Source organism: Nothobranchius furzeri, chromosome 7 (genome assembly GCF_043380555.1).
Source record: "Nothobranchius furzeri strain GRZ-AD chromosome 7, NfurGRZ-RIMD1, whole genome shotgun sequence".
Taxonomy (NCBI): Eukaryota; Metazoa; Chordata; class Actinopteri; order Cyprinodontiformes; family Nothobranchiidae; genus Nothobranchius; species Nothobranchius furzeri.
Window position 1 is genome coordinate 64,574,937 of NC_091747.1, and position 24,895 is coordinate 64,599,831.

The 24,895-nt window shown below is 44.7% G+C and overlaps 3 protein-coding genes across 5 annotated transcripts in view; 2 read left to right on the forward strand and 1 right to left on the reverse strand.

Annotated features, from left to right (window-relative positions):
* The window catches only part of eci2 (enoyl-CoA delta isomerase 2), a 4,979-nt gene extending 2,635 nt beyond the window's left edge, over window positions 1–2,344 (reverse strand). The window contains exons 1-5 of one of the 2 annotated variants that reach the window (XM_070553534.1): window positions 2,134–2,344; window positions 691–737; window positions 470–573; window positions 294–392; window positions 23–214 (exon numbers count right to left, since the gene is read on the reverse strand). In XM_070553534.1, the coding sequence (XP_070409635.1) occupies window positions 23–214; window positions 294–392; window positions 470–573; window positions 691–737; window positions 2,134–2,189 (498 nt within the window). In that variant the 5' untranslated portion in view covers window positions 2,190–2,344. Of the gene's footprint in view, window positions 1–22; window positions 215–293; window positions 574–690; window positions 738–2,133 lie in introns of both variants that reach the window. The other variant, XM_070553535.1, reaches the window with a different exon arrangement.
* Window positions 2,345–4,290: 1,946 nt separating this feature from the next.
* On the forward strand, window positions 4,291–12,054 carry xrcc2 (X-ray repair complementing defective repair in Chinese hamster cells 2). Of its 2 annotated transcripts, XM_015941199.3 has the most exons (6): window positions 4,291–4,444; window positions 5,517–5,598; window positions 5,689–5,724; window positions 5,804–5,953; window positions 6,041–6,317; window positions 11,719–12,054. In XM_015941199.3, exons 1-6 carry the CDS (start codon window positions 4,424–4,426, stop codon window positions 11,990–11,992), a joined length of 840 nt encoding a protein of 279 aa, XP_015796685.1. In that variant the 5' UTR covers window positions 4,291–4,423; the 3' UTR covers window positions 11,993–12,054. The 2 variants fall into 2 exon arrangements, with proteins under 2 accessions (XP_015796685.1, XP_054592175.1); XM_054736200.2 differs by lacking the exon at window positions 5,517–5,598 and having other exon boundaries at window positions 4,311–4,444; window positions 5,689–5,953.
* Window positions 12,055–13,137: 1,083 nt separating this feature from the next.
* The window catches only part of kmt2ca (lysine (K)-specific methyltransferase 2Ca), a 99,654-nt gene continuing 87,896 nt past the window's right edge, over window positions 13,138–24,895 (forward strand). The window contains exons 1-2 of the mRNA XM_054736189.2: window positions 13,138–13,369; window positions 23,587–23,805. Of these exons, the coding sequence (XP_054592164.2) occupies window positions 23,588–23,805 (218 nt within the window). The 5' untranslated portion in view covers window positions 13,138–13,369; window position 23,587. The remainder of the gene's footprint in view (window positions 13,370–23,586; window positions 23,806–24,895) is intronic.

Below are 24,895 nucleotides of genomic sequence, written 5' to 3' on the forward strand. Positions count from 1 at the left end.
TTTCCTGCGACCCTCTGCTGACCTCTGTGGTGATGGCGTTCTTCTTAGCAGGTCGGTTCATTGTGATGGTGGTGATGTTCTCCTCCGTAGACACCAGCAGCGTCTGGTACGCCGCTCCAACGCCAGCGGGCTGTGCTGCCGCCCGAGCGGAGCTTCCTTCTTCTGCTTTAAGCATGGAGCCAATCAGGTCGCAGTACTGCTGCCGGGCTTGATCCTGACAGAAACCAGCTGTTGGTCTCAGAACCATGACTGGGTCCATTCATCAGGCTTTACTAGAACTGGGTCAACCAAACCTGAGAAATGGAGCCCAGGGACTTCCAGGCATCCCATTTAGCCTTGTTGATGAAGTCCAGCATTCCTGGTTTAGGAGTGTTACAGGGACCCTGGGTGGCCTGGAGGAGGAGCAGGAGTGTCATCAGTCCAGCTTTCTGGCTCAGAGACGTTGACAGAAACTTCTAGAAGTTCTGACCTGTTTGAAGAGAGCGTAGATCTTTAGTTTGACCTCGTTACCCGGGTCACTCCTCATGGTCGAAAGTTTGCTCTTCGCCTCCTCAAACTCCTCCACTGTGGCACCTATGAACACACACACACACACACACACACACACACACACACACACACACACACACTACAACCTTTCCTGCAGCAGGAACCTGCTGAGAGACTTTGGGGTGAAGTAGATCTACTCACCCATCGGAGCCGCGGTGGTGTGGAACGTCAGACTCGGAGCGCTGGATCTGAACAGACAGAAGAAAAAAAAAGATTTTCCTGGAACTTCCTGCTGGTTCCTGATGTTCACAGAGACGAGCAGTCACACCGACAGGGACCATCTAGACTCCAGGTGACCTGAATGTGCCTGTTTTTGGTCTGTGGGAGGAAACCAGAGAAAACCCTTGCATACACGTGCCAACTCCACGCAGTAAGCCAGACGTTGGGATTTGAACCGACGACCTGCATTACTGTTTTAAACTGGAGTAGGCACACTCACAGCGCTGATCTGGAGTCTGTGGATGGAGCTGATTGGAGTGTAGACTGGCTGTAACTCTCACCCCAGGCTGATCTCAGACCTTTACCGAGTCTTCCATGACCCTGGGGAAGTTCCAGACGACGGTCCGACTGCATCCTCATCAGCGATAAGCGCTGAAACAAGCCAACCACGTTGCTGTATGTTGAAGCTCTACTTGGAACCTTGTTGAGATCCAACCATGCAGATTAGGATTTTGGCCCTTTTCCAAACGGTCATAAACTTTTGATCATGACTGCATCAGTTTCCAGTGGCGGAAACGTGTGTGGAGCGCTGGTGGTTTATCCAATCAGCTGAGAGGAGAAGCTCCAACTCTGAAGACCTTTAGGGAGTCAGACCTCCATCTTTCATTCTTTTGACCATGTGACCTTTTTAAGCTAGTGCGATTATCTTTTATTTGCATGACTTTAGTCAGATAAAATAATACCCGTATGTATGCTTAAGAAAACATTACGGAGGTTGTCGAAGTATTCCAACCACCGACCCACAACGTCCAGAGCAGATTCAGCAGCATGCCGTCCTCACTAGCGCGCTGCTCTCCTCCTGAGATGGACCAGAACCTCCTCACAGCTGTAGGTGAACATTTATTCCAGTAATATTCTTAATCAGGCTGACAGTAAAACTACAAACGTTCTCTTGTTGGGTAGACTCTTGCAGGTGTGGGGGCGGACCTGCTGATCTCAGACCTGTTCAACCTTCACTTGACCATGGCCGCCAGGTCATCAGCTGATCTGGGACAAAGGTCGCTTCTAACCGACACCGGCTGTCCCGTTAAAGCACCAAACGCCGGCCCGACTGCAAAAACACCAAACACGTTCTTAACAGGTGTTGTGTCGATATGAGTTCCCCCGTCTGTCTCCCCCCCAACTGCGAGTCTGACCCTAGCCCTAAGCAAACACAAAGCCGTGTTAAACAGTCATTTCATAAATATAAATATGCATAGCATAACTTTTGGTGACAGCGGGGTTTTGGTTGGAGTGATGGTTGTTATTGTGAGTGGATGGTTCCAATCCGCAGCTGGCTGGAAAAGAGACAGATCTCGACGGGGGAACTCATATCGACACAACACACGTTCCAGCAGCTAGCTAACGAGAAGCTCCAAACATTACCTTCTAAGTTTGATGAAGCGCCACACAGCAGCACTTCTCTGGGCGACGCCGGCCATTTACACCCAGGACTCAGTCCAAGGTTCGGCAGAAAGAACGGAACCAGAGTAAACACAGAGGCTAACAGCTACGGGAGAGGCTAACCGCTACTAATGAACTAGACTCGCGAGCGATACGACAGGGAACCAAGTGCAGTGGCTGGCCACACCCTCCCTAGTGCCTCTTCTTCTTCTGGTGTTTTATTGGCGGTTGGCAAACAACGAATGGTGCGTTACCGCCACCTACTAGTGTGGAGTGTGGTCTGGAACAGCGCTCATAAAACAAAATCAAACAGGGGAAAGAAAGAAAAAAAATACATATATATACACAAAGATACACACACATACATACACATATATATACAAATACATATATACATCAAAGTCTCCCAAACATCCTTATCTCTTTTAAAAACTGAAATAAAATCAGAAAACAGTCACTTTTTGAATTCTGTCTCAATAAATCAATACGGTCTAGTTTCAGTTTGATCTGACTAAGATTTTGAATCAATGTCCTTCTTCCTGCCTGATACTTCCGACATTGTAATATAACATGAACTATAGTTTCTTCTTCTCCACAATAATCACATTTCCCTGTACTATGTTTCCCTACCATGAATAATGTATTGTTTAACCCAGTATGTCCAAACCTTAGTCTAGAAATGATCACCTCCTCTCTCCTAACCCTTCCAGGGTTTCTCATTTCACCTACTCTTCTTTGAATTTTATACAACCATCTACCCTCCTCTCCTCCTCCCATTGTTTTTGCCATTTTTTTCTTCATTTATTGCCTTATTATGCTCTTCATCTCTTTCTGACAAAATCGAACATCTAACTGAACCGAAGTATTTATAGCTTCCTTAGCCATCATATCAACTTCTTCATTTCCACTGATTCCACAATGAGCTGGAATCCATAAAAATGTACTGTAAGTCCCATCATGTTTATTCTATAAAGTGTCAGCTGAATCTCTAGGAGTATGTCTGGTCTGCTTTCTGAATGGCTGTACTTTAAACTGGTTAATGATGAGCTGGAGTCTGAACAAATAACTGAGAATAATGGTCGGGTTTCTTCCACCCATTGAACTCCCTATGCATCTACCAATTAGCAGCTACTTTGAATGAGGGAGAGCGAGAGGAGAGCACTCTGACCCTTTTTCATCAAGTCTTTTGAAATTTGGTATTTCTACATGTCATCGCGTTGGGGGGGGGGGGGGGGGCATTGCCCCTCCCTACATCCGGGCTCGGCTGTAGCCTGGTGGTCCTGTCTCTGCTGTCTGCTGTTCTAGTTCTGCACAAATGTTTCAATAATAAGAAATTATCTTAATTATGTGTGTTTGTTCCTTTTCTCTAAGCATATGTGCCTTAACGAGGAAAGTTCCCCACTGTGGGAACAATAAAGTTCAATTTAATTCAGTTTATTTCTGTAGCTCCACATCAGGACCAGAGTCGTCTCAAGGACCTTCACACAGTCCATCACAGGTCAGGTCATTAAGCCAATCAGTAAACAGTTTCCTACATAAGGAACCCAGCAGCTTGCATCGAGTCACTGACTAGTGTCAGAGTCTTTACAGCAATCCTCAGAAGGCATGCAGCGACAGTGGAGAGGAAAACTCCCTTTTAACAGGAAGACACCTCCAGAGAATCCTGGCTCAGTATAAGCAGCCATCCTCCACGACTCACTGGGGATGGAGAAGACAGAGCAGGCACACACACACACACACACACTTGTGCGTGTGTGTGTGTGTGTGTGTGATTAAAGGGTAAATACACTACTATACTAATATCTATCTATCTATCTATCTATACAAATATACATATATACATACATATATATCTATATATGTATGTATATAGATAGATAGATAGATAGATAGATAGATAGATAGATAGATAGATAGATAGATAGATAGATAGATAGATAGATAGATAGATAGATAGATAGATGATAGAGAAACTGAAAGAGGGAAATCAGTTTTGTCATTTAAAAACTAAATGTAGTCTTTCATTCTAGAACTCACTAGCTGAGATTTATTTCTTTATTATCAAAGTAGTTTTATTCTGAAGACCATTCACAACTTCCTTTCTAATACTCTTATTGTGAAAAGCTTTGTCGGAAATGATGCACCGGTGCGCGGGAAAACGGTTACTGCGTCAGTAAAACTGTTTTCAACAAACCGATAACGGGTCGTTTAGCGCAGCGGAAAACCGGACAAGAAACAGATCTGCGCCACAGCTGAGGAAGAGGAGGATGAAATGAGCGAAAGCGGAACTCAGGTGAGTCTGAAGCTGGCGGGTTATGCGGGTTTGTGTGAAACTAGCGAGCTTTGTCCTCGCCATCACCGGAACAGTTCAGCAGCCCAGGCTGTAATGTCCAATAATCGGAAGGTTGCTCCGACCAGAGACAGCTGCCGTTGTGTCCTTGGGCAAAACATTTAACCCACCTTGCCTGCTGGTGGTGGTCGGAGGGACAGCCCGCCCCAGGGCAGCTGTGGCTCCACCATGGCTCATCCCCACCAGGGTGTGACGATTGTGAAGCGCCCTGGGGGGTTGTAGAACCCTAAGAGCTGGCCAAGTAAAGTCCGAAAGGGTTCAGAAGATGGCAGCTTCTCATCCGGGGAGCTTTGTTTACTCTGACTGGAAAATGGGAAAGTCCAGCTTATCAGCTGTAGCTCTCTGTTGTTGCCTAACGAGCAGAAACTACCTCCGAATACTCCCCCTCCCCACCTATAATGAGTACAGCCTCCATTGTGTGGCAGTAGTTGTGATTAGATGCAGGAGGGTGCGACCCAGACTCAAGCTGTGTAGGAATGAGATCCAAAGCTGGATTATAGGTAATGGAAAGGTGAAATGTAAGCCCCGCCCCTATTCAAAGTGGCGTTTTCACGTTTGACATAGTTTCCTTTACTCCTCTCACACCATCTACCGTCTACAAGACTGTGACTCAGGGTCCCAGTATGACCGTCAGTCCAGTCATGAGTCGTTTAATGTACACACACACACACACACACACACACACACACACACACACACACACAAAGAAGTTTTGTCCCGTGCAGAATGTCAACGCGATGTCTTAAGCATGGAGGACGGAAAACGTCCCTCTGCACCTGTGTTCAGGGACTCCCAGCCGTCTGCAGGAGGCAGCAAGTCCTTCATCACTGACGGGTTTATTCTGTTAGGATCTCATCTTAGCTGATGTTCGGATCCTCCTCCTCACACATGAAGCTCTTGATGATCAGGCTCCACCATACACCTGTGATCTGGGACCAGGCTCCAAGGATAACAAGATGTTTGTGTTATCTGGATAACCTGTGGACACTTTGTCCATGTCCATGTGTCTCTGCAGCTGTTTGCTCGTCTGGACGCTCGGCGCTGTCTGAAGGACATTGAACCTCGTGTGTTCCCTGATAATGGAGGACCTGACCACGGTTAATAGCCACGCCCACTCCCTACCAGCTAATAAATGCTGCTATCTGACCAGGTATCACTGACTGGAATGTTTGTGTTTAACCTGACAGGTGAGGTGGTGGAGGTGTACGGAGCGGAGGGGACAGGTGACGTCTCCAGCAGCCCACCAGGTGACCTGCTCAGACTCACCTGTGACCTCTGGCTGAGACTGAATGTTATTTCCAGGTAAGACAGAGCTGCTCTACCACCTGCTGTGTCGCTGTGTGCTGCCCAAGGAGACCGGTGGTCTGGAGGTGGACGTTGTGTTTGTGGACACGGATTACAGTCTTGACATGTCAAGACTTGTCAGCATCCTGGATAGCAAACTGAGCTCAGGTAACACTCACAGGTGTCAGACAGCTGGATCCAGATTCAGATCTGAGTCCTGGTCCAGAACCGTGCTGAAGTTCTACCTGTGTCCAGGTCTTTCCACTTGCTCCACCTCTGCTGGATCAGATGAGGCGGTTCTGCGTTCCTGTCTTTCTCGCCTCCTCGTCGTCCACTGCTCCTCCTCCTCCCAGCTTCTGCTCACACTTCACTTCCTGGAGACCACCTTATCTTCACGGCCAAGCGTGGCACTCCTCCTCATTGACAGCATCTCTGCGTTTTATTGGTCTGACAGCAGTGAGGGCGGAGCCAGCCTCAGCAAACGGGAGGAGAAGCTCAGCAAGTGTTCAGAGCTGCTGGGTCGACTGCTCAGGTGGATCTCAGGAAGCAGGTTCCGTAGGCCCTAGAGTGGGCCAGGCTCGTGTTACCATGACAACGAGTTTATTCCCACCATGTCCCACCTGGTCTCGGCTCAGGACAATGGCAATATACAAAATATTTAGTTAAATAATTGTTGATTGGATAGCGATAATAATCCTAATTATGCTACGTTAAAGTAATAACATACTTAGTATGTACTACAACGACGATAACAGTAAGTTTACTACGTTAAAGTAATAACATACTTAGTATGTACTACAACGACGATAACAGTAAGTTTACTACGTTAAAGTAATAACATACTTAGTATGTACTACAACGACGATAACAGTAAGTTTACTACGTTAAAGTAATAACATACTTAGTATGTACTACAACGACGATAACAGTAAGTTTACTACGTTAAAGCAATAACATACTAAGTATGTACTACAACGACGATAACAGTAAGTTTACTACGTTAAAGCAATAACATACTTAGTATGTACTACAACGACGATAACAGTAAGTTTACTACGTTAAAGCAATAACATACTTAGTATGTACTACAACGACGATAACAGTAAGTTTACTACGTTAAAGTAATAACATACTTAGTATGTACTACAACGACGATAACAGTAAGTTTACTACGTTAAAGTAATAACACACTTAGTATGTACTACAACGACGATAACAGTAAGTTTACTACGTTAAAGTAATAACACACTTAGTATGTACTACAACGACGATAACAGTAAGTTTACTACGTTAAAGCAATAACACACTTAGTATGTACTACAACGACGATAACAGTAAGTTTACTACGTTAAAGCAATAACACACTTAGTATGTACTACAACGACGATAACAGTAAGTTTACTACGTTAAAGCAATAACACACTTAGTATGTACTACAACGACGATAACAGTAAGTTTACTACGTTAAAGCAATAACACACTTAGTATGTACTACAACGACGATAACAGTAAGTTTACTACGTTAAAGCAATAACACACTTAGTATGTACTACAACGACGATAACAGTAAGTTTACTACGTTAAAGTAATAACACACTTAGTATGTACTACAACGACGATAACAGTAAGTTTACTACGTTAAAGTAATAACACACTTAGTATGTACTACAACGACGATAACAGTAAGTTTACTACGTTAAAGTAATAACACACTTAGTATGTACTACAACGACGATAACAGTAAGTTTACTACGTTAAAGTAATAACACACTTAGTATGTACTACAACGACGATAACAGTAAGTTTACTACGTTAAAGTAATAACACACTTAGTATGTACTACAATGACGATAACAGTAAGTTTACTACGTTAAAGTAATAACACACTTAGTATGTACTACAACGACGATAACAGTAAGTTTACTACGTTAAAGTAATAACACACTTAGTATGTACTACAACGACGATAACAGTAAGTTTACTACGTTAAAGTAATAACACACTTAGTATGTACTACAACGACGATAACAGTAAGTTTGCTACGTTAAAGCAATAACACACTTAGTATGTACTACAACGACGATAACAGTAAGTTTACTACGTTAAAGCAATAACAGACTTAGTATGTACTACAACGACGATAACAGTAAGTTTACTACGTTAAAGCAATAACAGACTTAGTATGTACTACAACGACGATAACAGTAAGTTTACTACGTTAAAGCAATAACACACTTAGTATGTACTACAACGACGATAACAGTAAGTTTACTACGTTAAAGCAGTAACACACTTAGTATGTACTACAACGACGATAACAGTAAGTTTACTACGTTAAAGTAGTAACACACTTAGTATGTACTACAACGACGATAACAGTAAGTTTACTACGTTAAAGCAATAACATACTTAGTATGTACTACAACGACGATAACAGTAAGTTTACTACGTTAAAGCAATAACATACTTAGTATGTACTACAACGACGATAACAGTAAGTTTACTACGTTAAAGTAATAACACACTTAGTATGTACTACAACGACGATAACAGTAAGTTTACTACGTTAAAGCAATAACACACTTAGTATGTACTACAACGACGATAACAGTAAGTTTACTACGTTAAAGTAATAACACACTTAGTATGTACTACAACGATGATAACAGTAAGTTTACTACGTTAAAGTAATAACACACTTAGTATGTACTACAACGACGATAACAGTAAGTTTACTACGTTAAAGTAATTACACACTTAGTATGTACTACAACGACGATAACAGTAAGTTTACTACGTTAAAGTAATTACACACTTAGTATGTACTACAACGACGATAACAGTAAGTTTACTACGTTAAAGTAGTAACATGCTTAGTATGTACTACAACGACGATAACAGTAAGTTTACTACGTTAAAGTAATTACACACTTAGTATGTACTACAACGACGATAACAGTAAGTTTACTACGTTAAAGTAATTACACACTTAGTATGTACTACAACGACGATAACAGTAAGTTTACTACGTTAAAGTAATAACATACTTAGTATGTACTACAACGACGATAACAGTAAGTTTACTACGTTAAAGTAGTAACATGCTTAGTATGTACTACAACGACGATAACAGTAAGTTTACTACGTTAAAGTAATTACACACTTAGTATGTACTACAACGACGATAACAGTAAGTTTACTACGTTAAAGTAGTAACATGCTTAGTATGTACTACAACGACGATAACAGTGTAGCGTTATGGATTTATGCTCTTTTATGAAAGAGAAACCATGCTACGTATTAATTCGGAATATTAATTTTAATAAATCAATAACCAAATTTTATATTGTTCAGAAGACTCAAAGGTTGTTTTCATCCATAAACTGCCGATAATATCTGAGTGTCTGTGTTTCAGTTCAATGAGGAAACCAGTTTGACGTTTAAAAGTTTTAATTCTTCAAATTAAACTAATGATTTTGAAATTGACAAACAGGAAATACAATCAACATTAGTAACTTTGTGGGACAATCTCTTTAACAGTTGATATGCTGTTCTGGCTCAAATAGACCTTCTGATGAATTTATGAAGATTGAGAATGTTGTGATGGTGAGAGTGATATGAGCTGGGATGGGTGCGTGAGTGCATCTGATTTTGCTTCAGGAAGAAACAGGTGTCTGAGTGAAAAGTGATGGTTTGAATAAACTTAGGCTTTTAGTTGGAAAAGATGCATCAAAACGCTAAACACCGTGTTCTGTCTCACCGAACTCTTGTGGACCCTCTTTCGGATCCGGGCCGTGGAGGATGTTGTGGTTCATCCGGATGACACCGACGGCTGACAGGAGACGAGGTGTCGAGCGGACCCGGTCCAGAGTTGCCCTCGGTACACGTTGATGGTAAAGCGTTTTGTCGACGCGCTTTCTTAAGTTAATTCACTCAGAAATCAAAAGACTCAGTAATGAGTCTGCGTTAGAAGTTGCGATTCAGCTATTCTGCCTGGCGTGGCAGAAACAGCGTGAGAGGAGGGGGGGGGGGATTGAGCCCATGGGCTCCGTTCCCCGTTAGCGGTTGTTCACAAGTCCTCTCTCTTTCGTGGCCCAACACGAACTGTTCAAAAGACTGAAAACTTACCAAAAACCTTTCTCTTCTCAAAGCAAACGTGCGTCATCAAATGTGTCTGGAGTTTACTGTGAGCAGGTGTGTGTGGATGTGTGTGAATGTTTGTGCTTGAGTGTGTGTGAAGGTCAGTAACAAACATTCTCAACATTATTTAAGAATGGATTCATTAAACCATTATAATTACCCCAAAGCATAATAGTCATTCATTTGATTAAACACATTTATAATGAGCAAAATGATAATGGTTACTTTAACATTAAAATCAAGAAAAAGAAGTTTAAACTTTATGTTTTGACTTGGTCTGGGTACAACTCATGTAAACACATCTTCTGGTAGACTGCAGGTGGCAGATGTTATGGTTTCCTCCCAGACTCGCTGGCGTTCAGGTCTTAATCTGTGGGTGAAAGTTCTCAGCGACCCAGCTTTGACACAGCTGAGTCCAACACCCCCATTGTGACAGAAAACCCATATTTCCTCACGTTACAACAGTAAGTTTACTACGTTAAAGTAATAACACACTTAGTATGTACTACAACGACGATAACAGTAAGTTTACTACGTTAAAGTAGTAACATACTTAGTATGTACTACAACGACGATAACAGTAAGTTTACTACGTTAAAGTAATAACACACTTAGTATGTACTACAACGACGATAACAGTAAGTTTACTACGTTAAAGTAATAACACACTTAGTATGTACTACAACGACGATAACAGTAAGTTTACTACGTTAAAGTAATAACACACTTAGTATGTACTACAACGACGATAACAGTAAGTTTACTACGTTAAAGTAATAACACACTTAGTATGTACTACAACGACGATAACAGTAAGTTTACTACGTTAAAGTAATAACATACTTAGTATGTACTACAACGACGATAACAGTAAGTTTACTACGTTAAAGTAGTAACATACTTAGTATGTACTACAACGACGATAACAGTAAGTTTACTACGTTAAAGCAATAACATACTTAGTATGTACTACAACGACGATAACAGTAAGTTTACTACGTTAAAGCAATAACACACTTAGTATGTACTACAACGACGATAACAGTAAGTTTACTACGTTAAAGTAGTAACATACTTAGTATGTACTACAACGACGATAACAGTAAGTTTACTACGTTAAAGCAATAACATGCTTAGTATGTACTACAACGACGATAACAGTAAGTTTACTACGTTAAAGTAGTAACATGCTTAGTATGTACTACAACGACGATAACAGTAAGTTTACTACGTTAAAGTAATAACACGCTTAGTATGTACTACAACGACGATAACAGTAAGTTTACTACGTTAAAGTAATAACATGCTTAGTATGTACTACAACGACGATAACAGTAAGTTTACTACGTTAAAGTAGTAACATGCTTAGTATGTACTACAACGACGATAACAGTAAGTTTACTATGTTAAAGCAATAACATACTTAGTATGTACTACAACGACGATAACAGTAAGTTTACTACGTTAAAGCAATAACATACTTAGTATGTACTACAACGACGATAACAGTAAGTTTACTATGTTAAAGCAATAACATACTTAGTATGTACTACAACGACGATAACAGTATGTTTGCTGTGGTACTATAACACTACTACAGTAATTCTACTTCGGTAGAATAATAATTAGCCGTGCTAACCCGTAAAGCTACGGCTCTGTGGTTTCTACCCGGTCTGTGATCAGGTTCTAAGTTAATCTTCAGTCAGAACTCTCCGTGGGGTTCTGCTGTTCAGTGATGAGGTTCTGATGTAGAACTGGATCAGCTGATGTTCTGCTTTGTTGTTGCTCCTCAGGGATTACAGAATCACCATCTTTGCTTCCTGCCGAACCATCAGGAGGAGTTCCAGTGGCTCCTCCTCCTGTGTAGAAATGGACCGCCCTTATCTCTGTCGCCCCTGGCAGTGCCTGGTCACACACCGACTGCTGTGCTCCAAACGTGAAGCCGACACCGAACAGATGAGGCATCCAGTCTTCTCCATCCACACCTCCTCCTCTTCCTGGACTGGGACCAGGGGGTCCAGAACCAGCTTCTTCAAAGTGACGGATGGGGGGGTGGAGTTCCTCTGAGTTTCTGGTTTCGGTGAAAACATTTCTGACCCAGTTGTTTCAATAAAATCCTCAGATCAGAACCACGTCTTATTGTTTCCATCTTCTGGTTTGGATCACGGTTCTGTGTTCAGTTTTAGAGCTGGTTCTGATGGGGTCCAGGTGTTCTGGGGAACCCAGAACAGAGTCTAGAGGTCATGCACTGTTCTTCATGGAGTCCCTGGGTGTGGAACAGATGGACTACAGGGTTCTACTGAGACCAGCCCGGGTTTCAGGTTCCTCTCTAGTCCGGGGCCCGCCTTTACCAACAGTCCTTACACACAGATCCCAGACCGACTGGCAGGGCAGATTTGGGTCACGTGCACACACTTGAACTTAACGTGGAAGCTGGTTGTTGAACACCAGTACTGAAGGTACCAGTCGTCTACATCTTCCTCACCCACTAATAAATGGTTGCCAGTGTTGGGCAGGCCTTGCTTCAGTCGGTGTGCCCCTGGTGTGCCCCAGGGCAGCTGTGACCACGTTGTAGCTCATCCCCACCGACGTGTGAATGAGTGATTGTGTTGTGAAGCTCCTTGGGGGGTTAGAAGGCAGGTCATTTACCAATGATTCCACATAGTTTTACAACCCTCTTTCTAACTGCTACTGTTCGTGTCTACATAGGAACTACTGTTGAATCTAGTGTTTGTCTCGTTTTATTTGAATTCTTGGTTTCTTCTGTACTCTACTGCTATCTGTCCTCAGCTGTGATAACGCGTGTTTCCATCTGTGGAACCAAATCTCACCTTATTCCGACAGGTGAGAACTGTTCTCTGTCCCCTGCTGATCAGCACCGTCCACAGTCCAGATCCTCTCACTCCGGGTTTTCCAGCTCTGCGCTGCAGTCCAGATCCCTGCAGTTCTGATCCAGTTTGGGCTTTTCAGGTCTGATGACAGAGGCTGCTTCACAGGAGCAGCCCTTCAGCATATCCCTCCGCGGGGTCATACACACCACAACACAAACAAACCAGATCGGTCAGTTAACCGACACAGCCGTGCTGAGCTAGACTTCTATCGCTGTGTGTGAGCCGGGGTGTACCGGGTCTGCTCGGTCCGGTGAAGCGGAAGTAGAGGTTTTCAGGGATCTACTTCTCCTGCTGGTGCTGACAGGCGGTGATTCGGTCAATCCCAAACATGGCCTCCATGACGGTGCGACCACTTCAACTTTAAAATTTCACCGATTTTCTCCGCGCAACCTTCGTTGTTTTACTTCCACGATCAACGGGGATGTTTCCACGGAGAACCTTGTCACGGCAGACCCATGAAGCAGACGTTATCTGCCGGAGAAGTTCGCTGTTGAACACATCGCTCTAAGTTGGCTGGAAAGCTGGAGAGGAAAAAGAGAATCGCATCAAACCAGTAAGGAGCTACATCCTTCGTTTCACTGCAGCCGGAGTCTGCTCCGTGGGCTCCGGTTCTGTTCGGCCGGCTGTCCCCGCTCACCGAGCGCCTGTCAGCAGCGTTCTCTACGGTGCGGTCAGCTCGAGAGCTAATGCTAGGCTAATGGAGGAGTGAACGGGGCGCTCCGAGGCTAACAGCCTAACTGGTGTTTTTATGCCAACAGAAGCTAATAGCTAACGTGCTGATACTCCGGTAGTTAGAGGGACTGCTGGTGTCCACAAGGACCGCCGCTGGTCTCCCGGAACCGATAATCAACCTGGCAGCCTGTCTTCTGTCAGGCGTGTCTACTAGCATGCTAACCAGCAGGTTAGCTACAGGGCAGGGGCTAACTGATTGGTAATCATCGATCAGTGAGCGGGGTTTTAAAGAACGTTCATAGGACCGCAGTTCTAGAGAACCTTCAGGGTTCTACAAAAGGTTTAAAGGTCTTAACTGACGTTCCCAAGCTGTAAAAGAGGTTGTAGGGTTTAGGAGGAGACACCATGACGTTAAAGGAGGTTCTGGAGGAGACACCTTGATGTTTAAGGAGGTTCTGGAGGAGACACCTTGATGTTTAAGGAGGTTCTAGGGTCCTGGAGGAGACACCATGACGTTAAAGGAGGTTCTGGAGGAGACACCTTGATGTTTAAGGAGGTTCTAGGGTCCTGGAGGAGACACCATGACGTTAAAGGAGGTTCTGGGGTCCTGGAGGAGACACCTTGATGTTTAAGGAGGTTCTAGGGTCCAAGGGGAGGAGACACCATGACGTTAAAGGAGGTTCTAGGGTCCTGGAGGAGACACCATGACGTTAAAGGAGGTTCTGGAGGAGACACCATGATGTTTAAGGAGGTTCTGGGGTCCTGGAGGAGACACCATGTTTAAGGTGTTTCTAGGGTTTAGGAGGAGACACCATGATGTTTAAGGAGGTTCTGGAGTCTTGGAGGAGACACTATGATGTTTAAGGAGGTTCTGGAGTTTTGGAGGAGACACCATGGTGTTTAAAGCTTGTTTTATGCTTGACGCATTCACTTTCCGCTTCGTGATGCGGCTCGCGGATGGAACGCGCTTCACAACTCGCAGCGTTTATGGTTCATGCGGCTTGTCTCTGCGGTGAGCCAATATTCTCCCAAACTGTAGGGGGCAGCATGGAGCTCTACAGCATGCATCCAACACTACACCATGGTAGAAGTAGAAATTACTGTTTACAACATGGCATTCCAGCATTTTTTAACAGCGTCCTCGTCTTTTCCGACAGTGCGAGCTATTTCTCTCCAAGAATTATTAACAACATGTTGATCACGGGGATCTCTGAGAGCTGAATCATACAAATGTCTGTATTTACCAACCTCTGCCATACTAGTTCTTGCCGGTCCACCATGTTTTTCCGCGTCCGACCATCCGCGTGGTTAAAAAATTTTCTAGGTGCGCGATGTGGAAATTTTGGGCCGTGCAGAGGCGCGGTGGAAGGGCGTGGTTGTTAAAATGACGCAATTTTGCTGTGGGGACTTCGTGGACGCGTCAAGCATAAACCAACCTTTAGGAGGTTCTAGGGTTTAGAAGGAGACACCTTGATGTTTAAGGAACTTCTAGCATTTAGGAGGAGACACCATGATGTTTAAGGAGGTTCTAGGGTCCCGGAGGAGACACCACGATGTTTAAGGAGGTTCTAGGGTTTAGAATGAGACACCATGATGTTTAAGGAACTTCTAGCATTTAGGAAGAGACACCATGATGTTTAAGGGGGTTCTAGGGTCCCGGAGGAGACACCATGATGTTTAAGGAGGTTCTAGGGTCCCGGAGGAGACACCACGATGTTTAAGGAGGTTCTAGGGTTTAGAATGAGACACCATGGTGTTTAAGGAACTTCTAGCATTTAGGAGGAGACACCATGATGTTTAAGGAACTTCTAGCATTTAGGAGGAGACACCATGATGTTTAAGGGGGTTCTAGGGTCCCGGAGGAGACACCACAATGTTTAAGGAGGTTCTAGGGTTTAGAATGAGACACCATGATGTTTAAGGAACTTCTAGCGTTTAGGAGGAGACACCATGATGTTTAAGTGGGTTCTAGGGTTTAGGAGGAGACACCATGTTTAAGGAGGTTCTAGGGTTTAGTAGGAGACACCATGTTTAAGGAGGTTCTAGGGTTTAGTAGGAGACACCATGATGTTTAAGGAGGTTCTAGTGTCCCGGAGGAGACACCATGTTTAAGGAGGTTCTAGGGTTTAGGAGGAGACACCATGATGTTTAAGGGGGTTCTAGGGTCCTGGAGGAGACACCATGACGTTAAAGGAGGTTCTGGAGGAGACACCTTGATGTTTAAGGAGGTTCTAGGGTCCTGGAGGAGACACCATGACGTTAAAGGAGGTTCTGGGGTCCTGGAGGAGACACCTTGATGTTTAAGGAGGTTCTAGGGTCCAAGGGGAGGAGACACCATGACGTTAAAGGAGGTTCTAGGGTCCTGGAGGAGACACCATGACGTTAAAGGAGGTTCTGGAGGAGACACCATGATGTTTAAGGAGGTTCTGGGGTCCTGGAGGAGACACCATGTTTAAGGTGTTTCTAGGGTTTAGGAGGAGACACCATGATGTTTAAGGAGGTTCTGGGGTCCTGGAGGAGACACCTTGATGTTTAAGGAGGTTCTAGGATCCTGGTGGAGACACCATGTTTAAGGTGTTTCTAGGGTTTAGGAGGAGACACCATGATGTTTAAGGAGGTTCTGGAGTCTTGGAGGAGACACCATGGTGTTTAAAGCTTGTTTTATGCTTGACGCATTCACTTTCCGCTTCGTGATGCGGCTCGCGGATGGAACGCGCTTCACAACTCGCAGCGTTTATGGTTCATGCGGCTTGTCTCTGCGGTGAGCCAATATTCTCCCAAACTGTAGGGGGCAGCATGGAGCTCTACAGCATGCATCCAACACTACACCATGGTAGAAGTAGAAATTACTGTTTACAACATGGCATTCCAGCATTTTTTAACAGCGTCCTCGTCTTTTCCGACAGTGCGAGCTATTTCTCTCCAAGAATTATTAACAACATGTTGATCACGGTGATCTCTGAGAGCTGAATCATACAAATGTCTGTATTTACCAACCTCTGCCATACTAGTTCTTGCCGGTCCACCATGTTTTTCCGCGTCCGACCATCCGCGTGGTTAAAAAATTTTCTAGGTGCGCGATGTGGAAATTTTGGGCCGTGCAGAGGCGCGGTGGAAGGGCGTGGTTGTTAAAATGACGCAATTTTGCTGTGGGGACTTCGTGGACGCGTCAAGCATAAACCAACCTTTAGGAGGTTCTAGGGTTTAGAAGGAGACACCTTGATGTTTAAGGAACTTCTAGCATTTAGGAGGAGACACCATGATGTTTAAGGAGGTTCTAGGGTCCCGGAGGAGACACCACGATGTTTAAGGAGGTTCTAGGGTTTAGAATGAGACACCATGATGTTTAAGGAACTTCTAGCATTTAGGAAGAGACACCATGATGTTTAAGGGGGTTCTAGGGTCCCGGAGGAGACACCATGATGTTTAAGGAGGTTCTAGGGTCCCGGAGGAGACACCACGATGTTTAAGGAGGTTCTAGGGTTTAGAATGAGACACCATGGTGTTTAAGGAACTTCTAGCATTTAGGAGGAGACACCATGATGTTTAAGGAACTTCTAGCATTTAGGAGGAGACACCATGATGTTTAAGGGGGTTCTAGGGTCCCGGAGGAGACACCACAATGTTTAAGGAGGTTCTAGGGTTTAGAATGAGACACCATGATGTTTAAGGAACTTCTAGCGTTTAGGAGGAGACACCATGATGTTTAAGTGGGTTCTAGGGTTTAGGAGGAGACACCATGTTTAAGGAGGTTCTAGGGTTTAGTAGGAGACACCATGTTTAAGGAGGTTCTAGGGTTTAGTAGGAGACACCATGATGTTTAAGGAGGTTCTAGTGTCCCGGAGGAGACACCATGTTTAAGGAGGTTCTAGGGTTTAGGAGGAGACACCATGATGTTTAAGGGGGTTCTAGGGTTTAGGAGGAGACACCATGATGTTTAAGGGGGTTCTAGGGTTTAGGAGGAGAAACCATATTTAAGAAGGTTCTAGGGTTTAGGAGGAGAAACCATGATGTTTAAGGAGGTTCTAGGGTCCCGGAGGAGACACCATGATGTTTAAGGAGGTTCTAGGGTCCCGGAGGAGACACCACGATGTTTAAGGAGGTTCTAGGGTCCCGGAGGAGACACCACGATGTTTAAGGAGGTTCTAGTGTTTAGGAGGAGACACCATGTTTAAGGAGGTTCTAGGGTTTAGTAGGAGAGACCACGATGTTTAAGGAGGTTCTAGGGTTTAGGAGGAGACACCATGATGTTTAAGGGGGTTCTAGGGTCCCAGAGGAGACACCATGATGTTTAAGGAGGTTCTAGGGTTTAGGAGGAGACACCATGATGTTTAAGGGGGTTCTAGGGTCCCGGAGGAGACACCACGATGTTTAAGGAGGTTCTAGGGTTTAGGAGGAGACACCATGATGTTTAAGGGGGTTCTAGGGTTTAGGAGGAGACACCATGATGTTTAAGGGGGTTCTAGGGTCCCAGAGGAGACACCATGATGTTTAAGGGGGTTCTAGGGTTTAGGAGGAGACACCATGATGTTTAAGGGGGTTCTAGGGTCCCGGAGGAGACACCACGATGTTTAAGGAGGTTCTAGGGTTTAGGAGGAGACACCATGATGTTTAAGGGGGTTCTAGGGTTTAGGAGGAGACACCATGATGTTTAAGGAGGTTCTAGGGTCCCGGAGGAGACACCATGATGTTTAAGGAGGTTCTAGGGTCCCGGAGGAGACACCACGATGTTTAAGGAGGTTCTAGGGTTTAGTAGGAGAGACCATGATGTTTAAGGAGGTTCTAGGGTTTAGGAGGAGACACCATGATGTTTAAGGGGGTTCTAGGGTTTAGGAGGAGACACCATGATGTTTAAGGAGGTTCTAGGGTCCCGGAGGAGACACCACGATGTTTAAGGAGGTTCTAGGGTTTAGTAGGAGAGACCATGATGTTTAAGGAGGTTCTAGGGTCCCGGAGGAGACACCATGATGTTTAAGGGGGTTATAGGGTTTAGGAGGAGACACCATGATGTTTAAGGGGGTTCTAGGGTTTAGGAGGAGACACCATGATGTTTAAGGGGGTTCTAGGGTTTAGGAGGAGACACCACGATGTTTAAGGAGGTTCTAGGGTTTAGGAGGAGACACCATGTTTAAGGAGGTTCTAGGGTTTAGTAGGAGACACCATGATGTTTAAGGAGGTTCTAGTGTCCCGGAGGAGACACCATTTTTAAGGGGGTTCTAGGGTTTAGTAGGAGACACCATGATGTTTAAGGGGGTTCTAGGGTCCCGGAGGAGACACCATGATGTTTAAGGGGGTTCTAGGGTCCCGGAGGAGACACCATGATGTTTAAGGGGGTTCTAGGGTTTAGGAGGAGACACCATGATGTTTAAGGGGGTTCTAGGGTTTAGGAGGAGACACCATGATGTTTAAGGAGGTTCTAGGGTCCCGGAGGAGACACCATGATGTTTAAGGAGGTTCTAGGGTCCCGGAGGAGACACCACGATGTTTAAGGAGGTTCTAGGGTTTAGTAGGAGAGACCATGATGTTTAAGGAGGTTCTAGGGTTTAGGAGGAGACACCATGATGTTTAAGGGGGTTCTAGGGTTTAGGAGGAGACACCATGATGTTTAAGGAGGTTCTAGGGTCCCGGAGGAGACACCACGATGTTTAAGGAGGTTCTAGGGTTTAGTAGGAGAGACCATGATGTTTAAGGAGGTTCTAGGGTCCCGGAGGAGACACCATGATGTTTAAGGGGGTTATAGGGTTTAGGAGGAGACACCATGATGTTTAAGGGGGTTCTAGGGTTTAGGAGGAGACACCATGATGTTTAAGGGGGTTCTAGGGTTTAGGAGGAGACACCACGATGTTTAAGGAGGTTCTAGGGTTTAGGAGGAGACACCATGTTTAAGGAGGTTCTAGGGTTTAGTAGGAGACACCATGATGTTTAAGGAGGTTCTAGTGTCCCGGAGGAGACACCATTTTTAAGGGGGTTCTAGGGTTTAGTAGGAGACACCATGATGTTTAAGGGGGTTCTAGGGTCCCGGAGGAGACACCATGATGTTTAAGGGGGTTCTAGGGTCCCGGAGGAGACACCATGATGTTTAAGGGGGTTCTAGGGTTTAGGAGGAGACACCATGATGTTTAAGGGGGTTCTAGTGTCCCGGAGGAGACACCATGTTTAAGGGGGTTCTAGTGTCCCGGAGGAGACACCATGTTTAAGGGGGTTCTAGGGTCCTGGAGGAGACACCATGATGTTTAAGGGGGTTCTAGGGTTTAGGAGGAGACACCATGATGTTTAAGGGGGTTCTAGGGTCCCGGAGGAGACACCATGTTTAAGGGGGTTCTAGGGTTTAGGAGGAGACACCATGATGTTTAAGGGGGTTCTAGGGTCCTGGAGGAGACACCATGATGTTTAAGGGGGTTCTAGGGTCCTGGAGGAGACACTAGAGCTGTAGCGAAGCGTCGATAACGTCGACGGCTGGATTCTAAAAAATTTGTCGACATTTGTAAATAGAGGAGGAATCTGCCTGTTTTTCCTCTAGTTCGCCTTCTTCTCCGCCTTCACTAACATCTCCGCCAAATACTAGATTCTTTTCCTGTTTTCCCGCCTTCGTCTCCCGGCAACGGACAACAACTTCCGGGGTCAGATGCACTGCTCCGTCTCTACTGCAGATGTAGAAAATCACCGGGAGCGCTTCTCCCTTCATAAAGGAGCTTCTTTCAGACATGAGGAGAGCTGTTTTGGTGGTAGCAGTCTCTCCTCCGTGCTGGTCTGTTTGCTGCTGGGTGTTTTTGGTTTATTTAAACTTGGTAACTTGAACTTAACGTTGGTAAAGCTACTGTTAGCATTTTCGCTAACAGCTTCTTGCGTTTGGATAAGCTGTTACGTTTTAGTTTAGAGTTCATCTTTTTTGTGGTGCAGATCTCCCTTTTATTACATTTAGAGTGTTGTGGGTTTTCAGTTTAGTTTAAAATATCACCTTGAGTTTGGTTTAACCGCCCAGTTTAGAGTTTGGACCTTTGTAGATCCTTATTTTGGTCCAGAACCCAGTAATCTTTGCCCAGTGGGACATCCCTAGTTATTTGTACTTTTGTTTTAATTCCCCACAGACAGAATTAGTTTTATTATTCCCAACCTGTGGATGGAAATATTTATGTTTTTTTGTAGTTGTAAACAGGGTCCGAAATTAAATTTTTTACTCACCGGCCAAGTTGGCCGGTAGATGATGAAAATCTACCGGCCAAGCATATTTTTTACCGGCCAAAAGTCTAAATGATTTAGATCTACCTAAAGCATGTAATTCTATATTATGTTGATTCCAAACAGAGTGACAAAATAATTAAAACATCAATTAATAAGGAAAAAAACTCTTTTGTCATTTTTACTATTTATTTATTTATTTTTAGAGATGTTTTTATGAACTCTTTCATTGAAATCTAGTCAGACTCCTTGTTTTCTCTGTCCATGAAGTCTGGCCTCCTGCTTCTGACACCGTCTTTGTGCCAAAGCATTACAGCCTCATTTGGGTCATAGTTCTTGATCTCTGGAGAACACAGCTGCACCATGAGAATATCTGGAAGTGTGTCAGGGCTAGGGTTGTCACGGTGACCGGTGTAGCGGTAAACCCCGGTAAAAAAAGTTGACAATAATAATAACCGTCTTGTTTTTAAAAATATATATATATTATCTCGGTGGATTACCGTGGCTGCGGTGTAGGCGCGGTGACCCTTACCAGCCACCGTATCATCTGCTAGAAGTTGCCGGCGGCACATGCGCACTTTGTTGTTTACAACCAAAACTTTCTTGAAGCTAAAGCTGAAATAATGGCCAAAGGAGGAGACGGCAGCGCTCAGGACATTTATTATCCCTCAAAGAAGACAAAGTGGGAAGTACGGACATCTCTTGGATATCTGAAGAATGCCGAGGGACAGTTGATAGAAGACGGCTATCCTGTTTGCAGCACGAGCAGAAAAAGTGTCTGTGAAAGGCAGCAACGCTTCAAATCTCATGACACATCTGCGCGGCCATCATAATGTAGCCATTGTCTCACGACTCCGCCGTCTCCGGTTCGCCACTTTTCACAAAATCTTCTGGTTGCCACTGGTCCTGGTGGTTTTTCTTCCAGTTCGACGAGTTTTCTTTTGGAAGGCTGGCTGACTCCAGTTAAAAACCGCCACATTTCACCGCTAGTTTTAACACGAAGCTAACGGCTAACTTGATAAACTGATTGAATGGGATAGGTGGAAATGACGCTGGATGCGGCGTTCACGTTTCGCGTTCGTTTGTGTACGTTGCATGCAGGCGGGAGGAGTATCAGACATCCGTGGAAGATGACTGATAAACATAACTAATTTGGTGCAAACATTTACTCGCCAGGTGGCAGGTAGAGCTCAAAAGTTTACTCGCCAAATGGAGCAATTTACTCGCATTTGGCGAGTGGCGAGTGTTAATTTCAGACCCTGGTTGTAAATAAACCTGATCATCATTTTAACTTTTAAATCCCGTTATTGTCCCTTCCTTTTTGCACACGAGCCAAACTCCCCAGGAAGGGTCGTAAGACCACTCGCCTCACGCTCATAAGTGACCAAATCAAAGCAGCATGGAGACACTCCGTCTCCAACCACCTCTCAGGCAGCAGCCTACACTCCCAAGTTCTACACGTCACCAGAACATAACCAACCAACCAACACAATACAAGCAGTGTTATACAAAATGGAAGGCCTGTAGTGTTTATTCTCTTACAGTAACAATTTATCACTTTTTTGAGGAATTTATTAGATATTTTTTGGTTTTTATTAACTGTGCAATAGAAAAATAATCATTAGATTAATTGTCTAAATAGTCATTAGAATAGTCGACTATTCGATAAAATAATCGTTTACCCCCAGCCCTAGGAGACACCATGATCAGTTATTTATATTGCACCAAATCCCAACAAAAGGCATCTCCAGGCTCCTCACAAAGTAAACATTTGAGGTTAATTATTCTAATTTGGTAAAGTTTCCTTTGTGAGAAAACTGCAGGTTGACTGGTGTCTGTGACTCCTCCCTCTCCTGGTCCTCATGTGCCAGCCGTGCTCACACACAGACGTGTGTGTTAGACCTACACACACGTGTGTGTGTGTGTGGAAATGCTCCTAAACATCAGAAACTCCAGACCATGTGGAGGAACATCTAGTGGTAGGACGGGGAACCACAGGAACACCGAAGGTCTCAGTCTTCATGTTCCTCATCCACTAATTATTTGACCCAGTGAATAGATATCATGGTGGATAAACAGCTGAGTCACATGACCGGGGCTAAACAACGGGAATCTGGCTTTCGGGAATGTTGTAATCACATTTTATCTCTTCCTGCTTTTGTGACGTTCTTAATCGTTGATGTAAATTTTATTTTCTTCCGTTATATTTGTGTCCTCGTGAAACTCCTCGTGCTTCTGCCTCAGACGCATTAGATAAAAGAACCTTTCTATGTTCTTATGAAGGACCTGCCGGAGCTGCTCAGGAGGAAACGCGTCTCCGTGAGCGCTGACGGCAGATCCGTCTGGAGCCATGCTGGGAAGTGGGATCGTTGTGGAGCGACAGATCCGATTCTGGTCCATGTTCTGTTGTATGACCAGGAGAACCCCCAGAACCTCCTCTGCTCCCCATCACACACACGCGTTGCCACGGTAACCAGACTGAATGACAGCGAGAGGCTGCACTCAGACAAGTTTTTCTTTATTCCTGACAGGAAGCTCTCCTCTGTCCCGACCGTGTTCATCACCTCCGACACTCGTTTGGTTCTTCTGAGCTTCAGCAGCCAGCGTCTCCTCCTCACAACGTTTTCTGTTTTCTGGGTAGAACGCAGGAACCCACTCACGAGCTCAGGATGCAGCACGACCAAATATGGTTAAATGAGGGCGATTCTGTTTGTAGATGACTGAGAAGGGACACGAGCACCTGGGTAGCACAGGTGGGACTCGTCATCAGACGAGTGCGGAGGAACGAGCGTGTCTCATGAACCGTGATTTTGACCGTTCGTACAAAGGTTCTAGATTTTTTGGAGGGAAGGATTTTAGGAATGTTTCTACAAACTTTCTACAGACTAATCAGTCTTTGATGTGTCTTTTATTACCCAGAATGCCATCTGAGCCTCAGTCTGCGGAGCCTTGGGACAGAGGACCGCCCCCTCCTGTCACTCGGGCAGGACGTAACGCCCAGCTGGCTAAAGCTGCAGCTGCAGTCCCCGCCTCCGAGAGGCGACCCCGCGGGAGGCCACGGAAAGATGGAAGCAATGATCGCTTTGCTCCTCCCAGTCCTCCTCCCCCTCTTCCCCCACCTTCCAAAGCCAGGAAGAAGTAAGTGTCATGTGACTTGTGCAGAGCGTCCGGTATCTCTGTGTACATACATGATCTGCTTGTCTGTCAGGACCCAGAAGAACCGGGTCAGACGGTTCAGAACTGAGAAGTCGGTCTCTGTTGAAAGGTGTAGCGCCTGTTCGTCCCTTTCAGGAAACAGACAGGAAACCATCTTTCATCAAGATGGAAACCACGAGGCGCTTTTAAATTTAAAATGTCAAAAAGTTTTTAAAAAATGTTTAAAATGAGGAAATATAAAAATAGTGATTAAAAATGTAAGAAAAGGGAGAAAGAGGGAAACGAGTGGATCCTGGGAAAGGCGCAACAAGAGCAGACGAGGAGAGGGTGATGAAGGTCCCACCAAACCAGAACAGGTGAGTTTAAAGGAGACCACTGAGTCCACTGATCTCAGGCTCAGGGGGAGAGAGGTCCAGAGTCTGGGGGCCACAGCAGCAGATGATCTGTCACCTTTGACCTTTAGCCTGGTGCTGCACAACCAGTAGGCTTTGGTCACTGGACCTCAGTAGGGCTGTCGCGGTTGAGGAATTCCCCCTGCGGTGATTCAGGGTGGCTTAATATTGCGGTGTGCGATATTATTGCAGTACTATCTAAACATAATGTTTACACATTTAAAAAAGGTTAAAAATTGCCGTGCCTTCTTTAATAACACTTTACTGAATGCAGATCAAAGGGCAGTAACAACACAGATCGCAGTAACGTTTGTTTGTCCGACAGTCGGCGTCCGACTGAACTTAAAAACAACAAAATTCAGGAGAAGGTTAAACTTTTAAATGCAAATTTGGCTGCAGCATCTAACAAATAAGAAACAAGTCCCCATTTTGTTTAGTTGTTTAAAATTAAGCATAAAAAATTACATGTACCGGGCGCGCTATCATTTCACTTTCACTTTCACACACACGAATGACGGTGATTTATAGCTCGGTCACGTCCGTGTTACCCACAAGCAAAACCAGCATGTTAACCATATACGGTTTGAGAGAGGATCTGAGAGGGGAGGCAACATTTCCAGCAACACTGAAAACCCTCTCGGATGGTGCGCTCGTTGCACTAACGCACACGTACCTGCGTG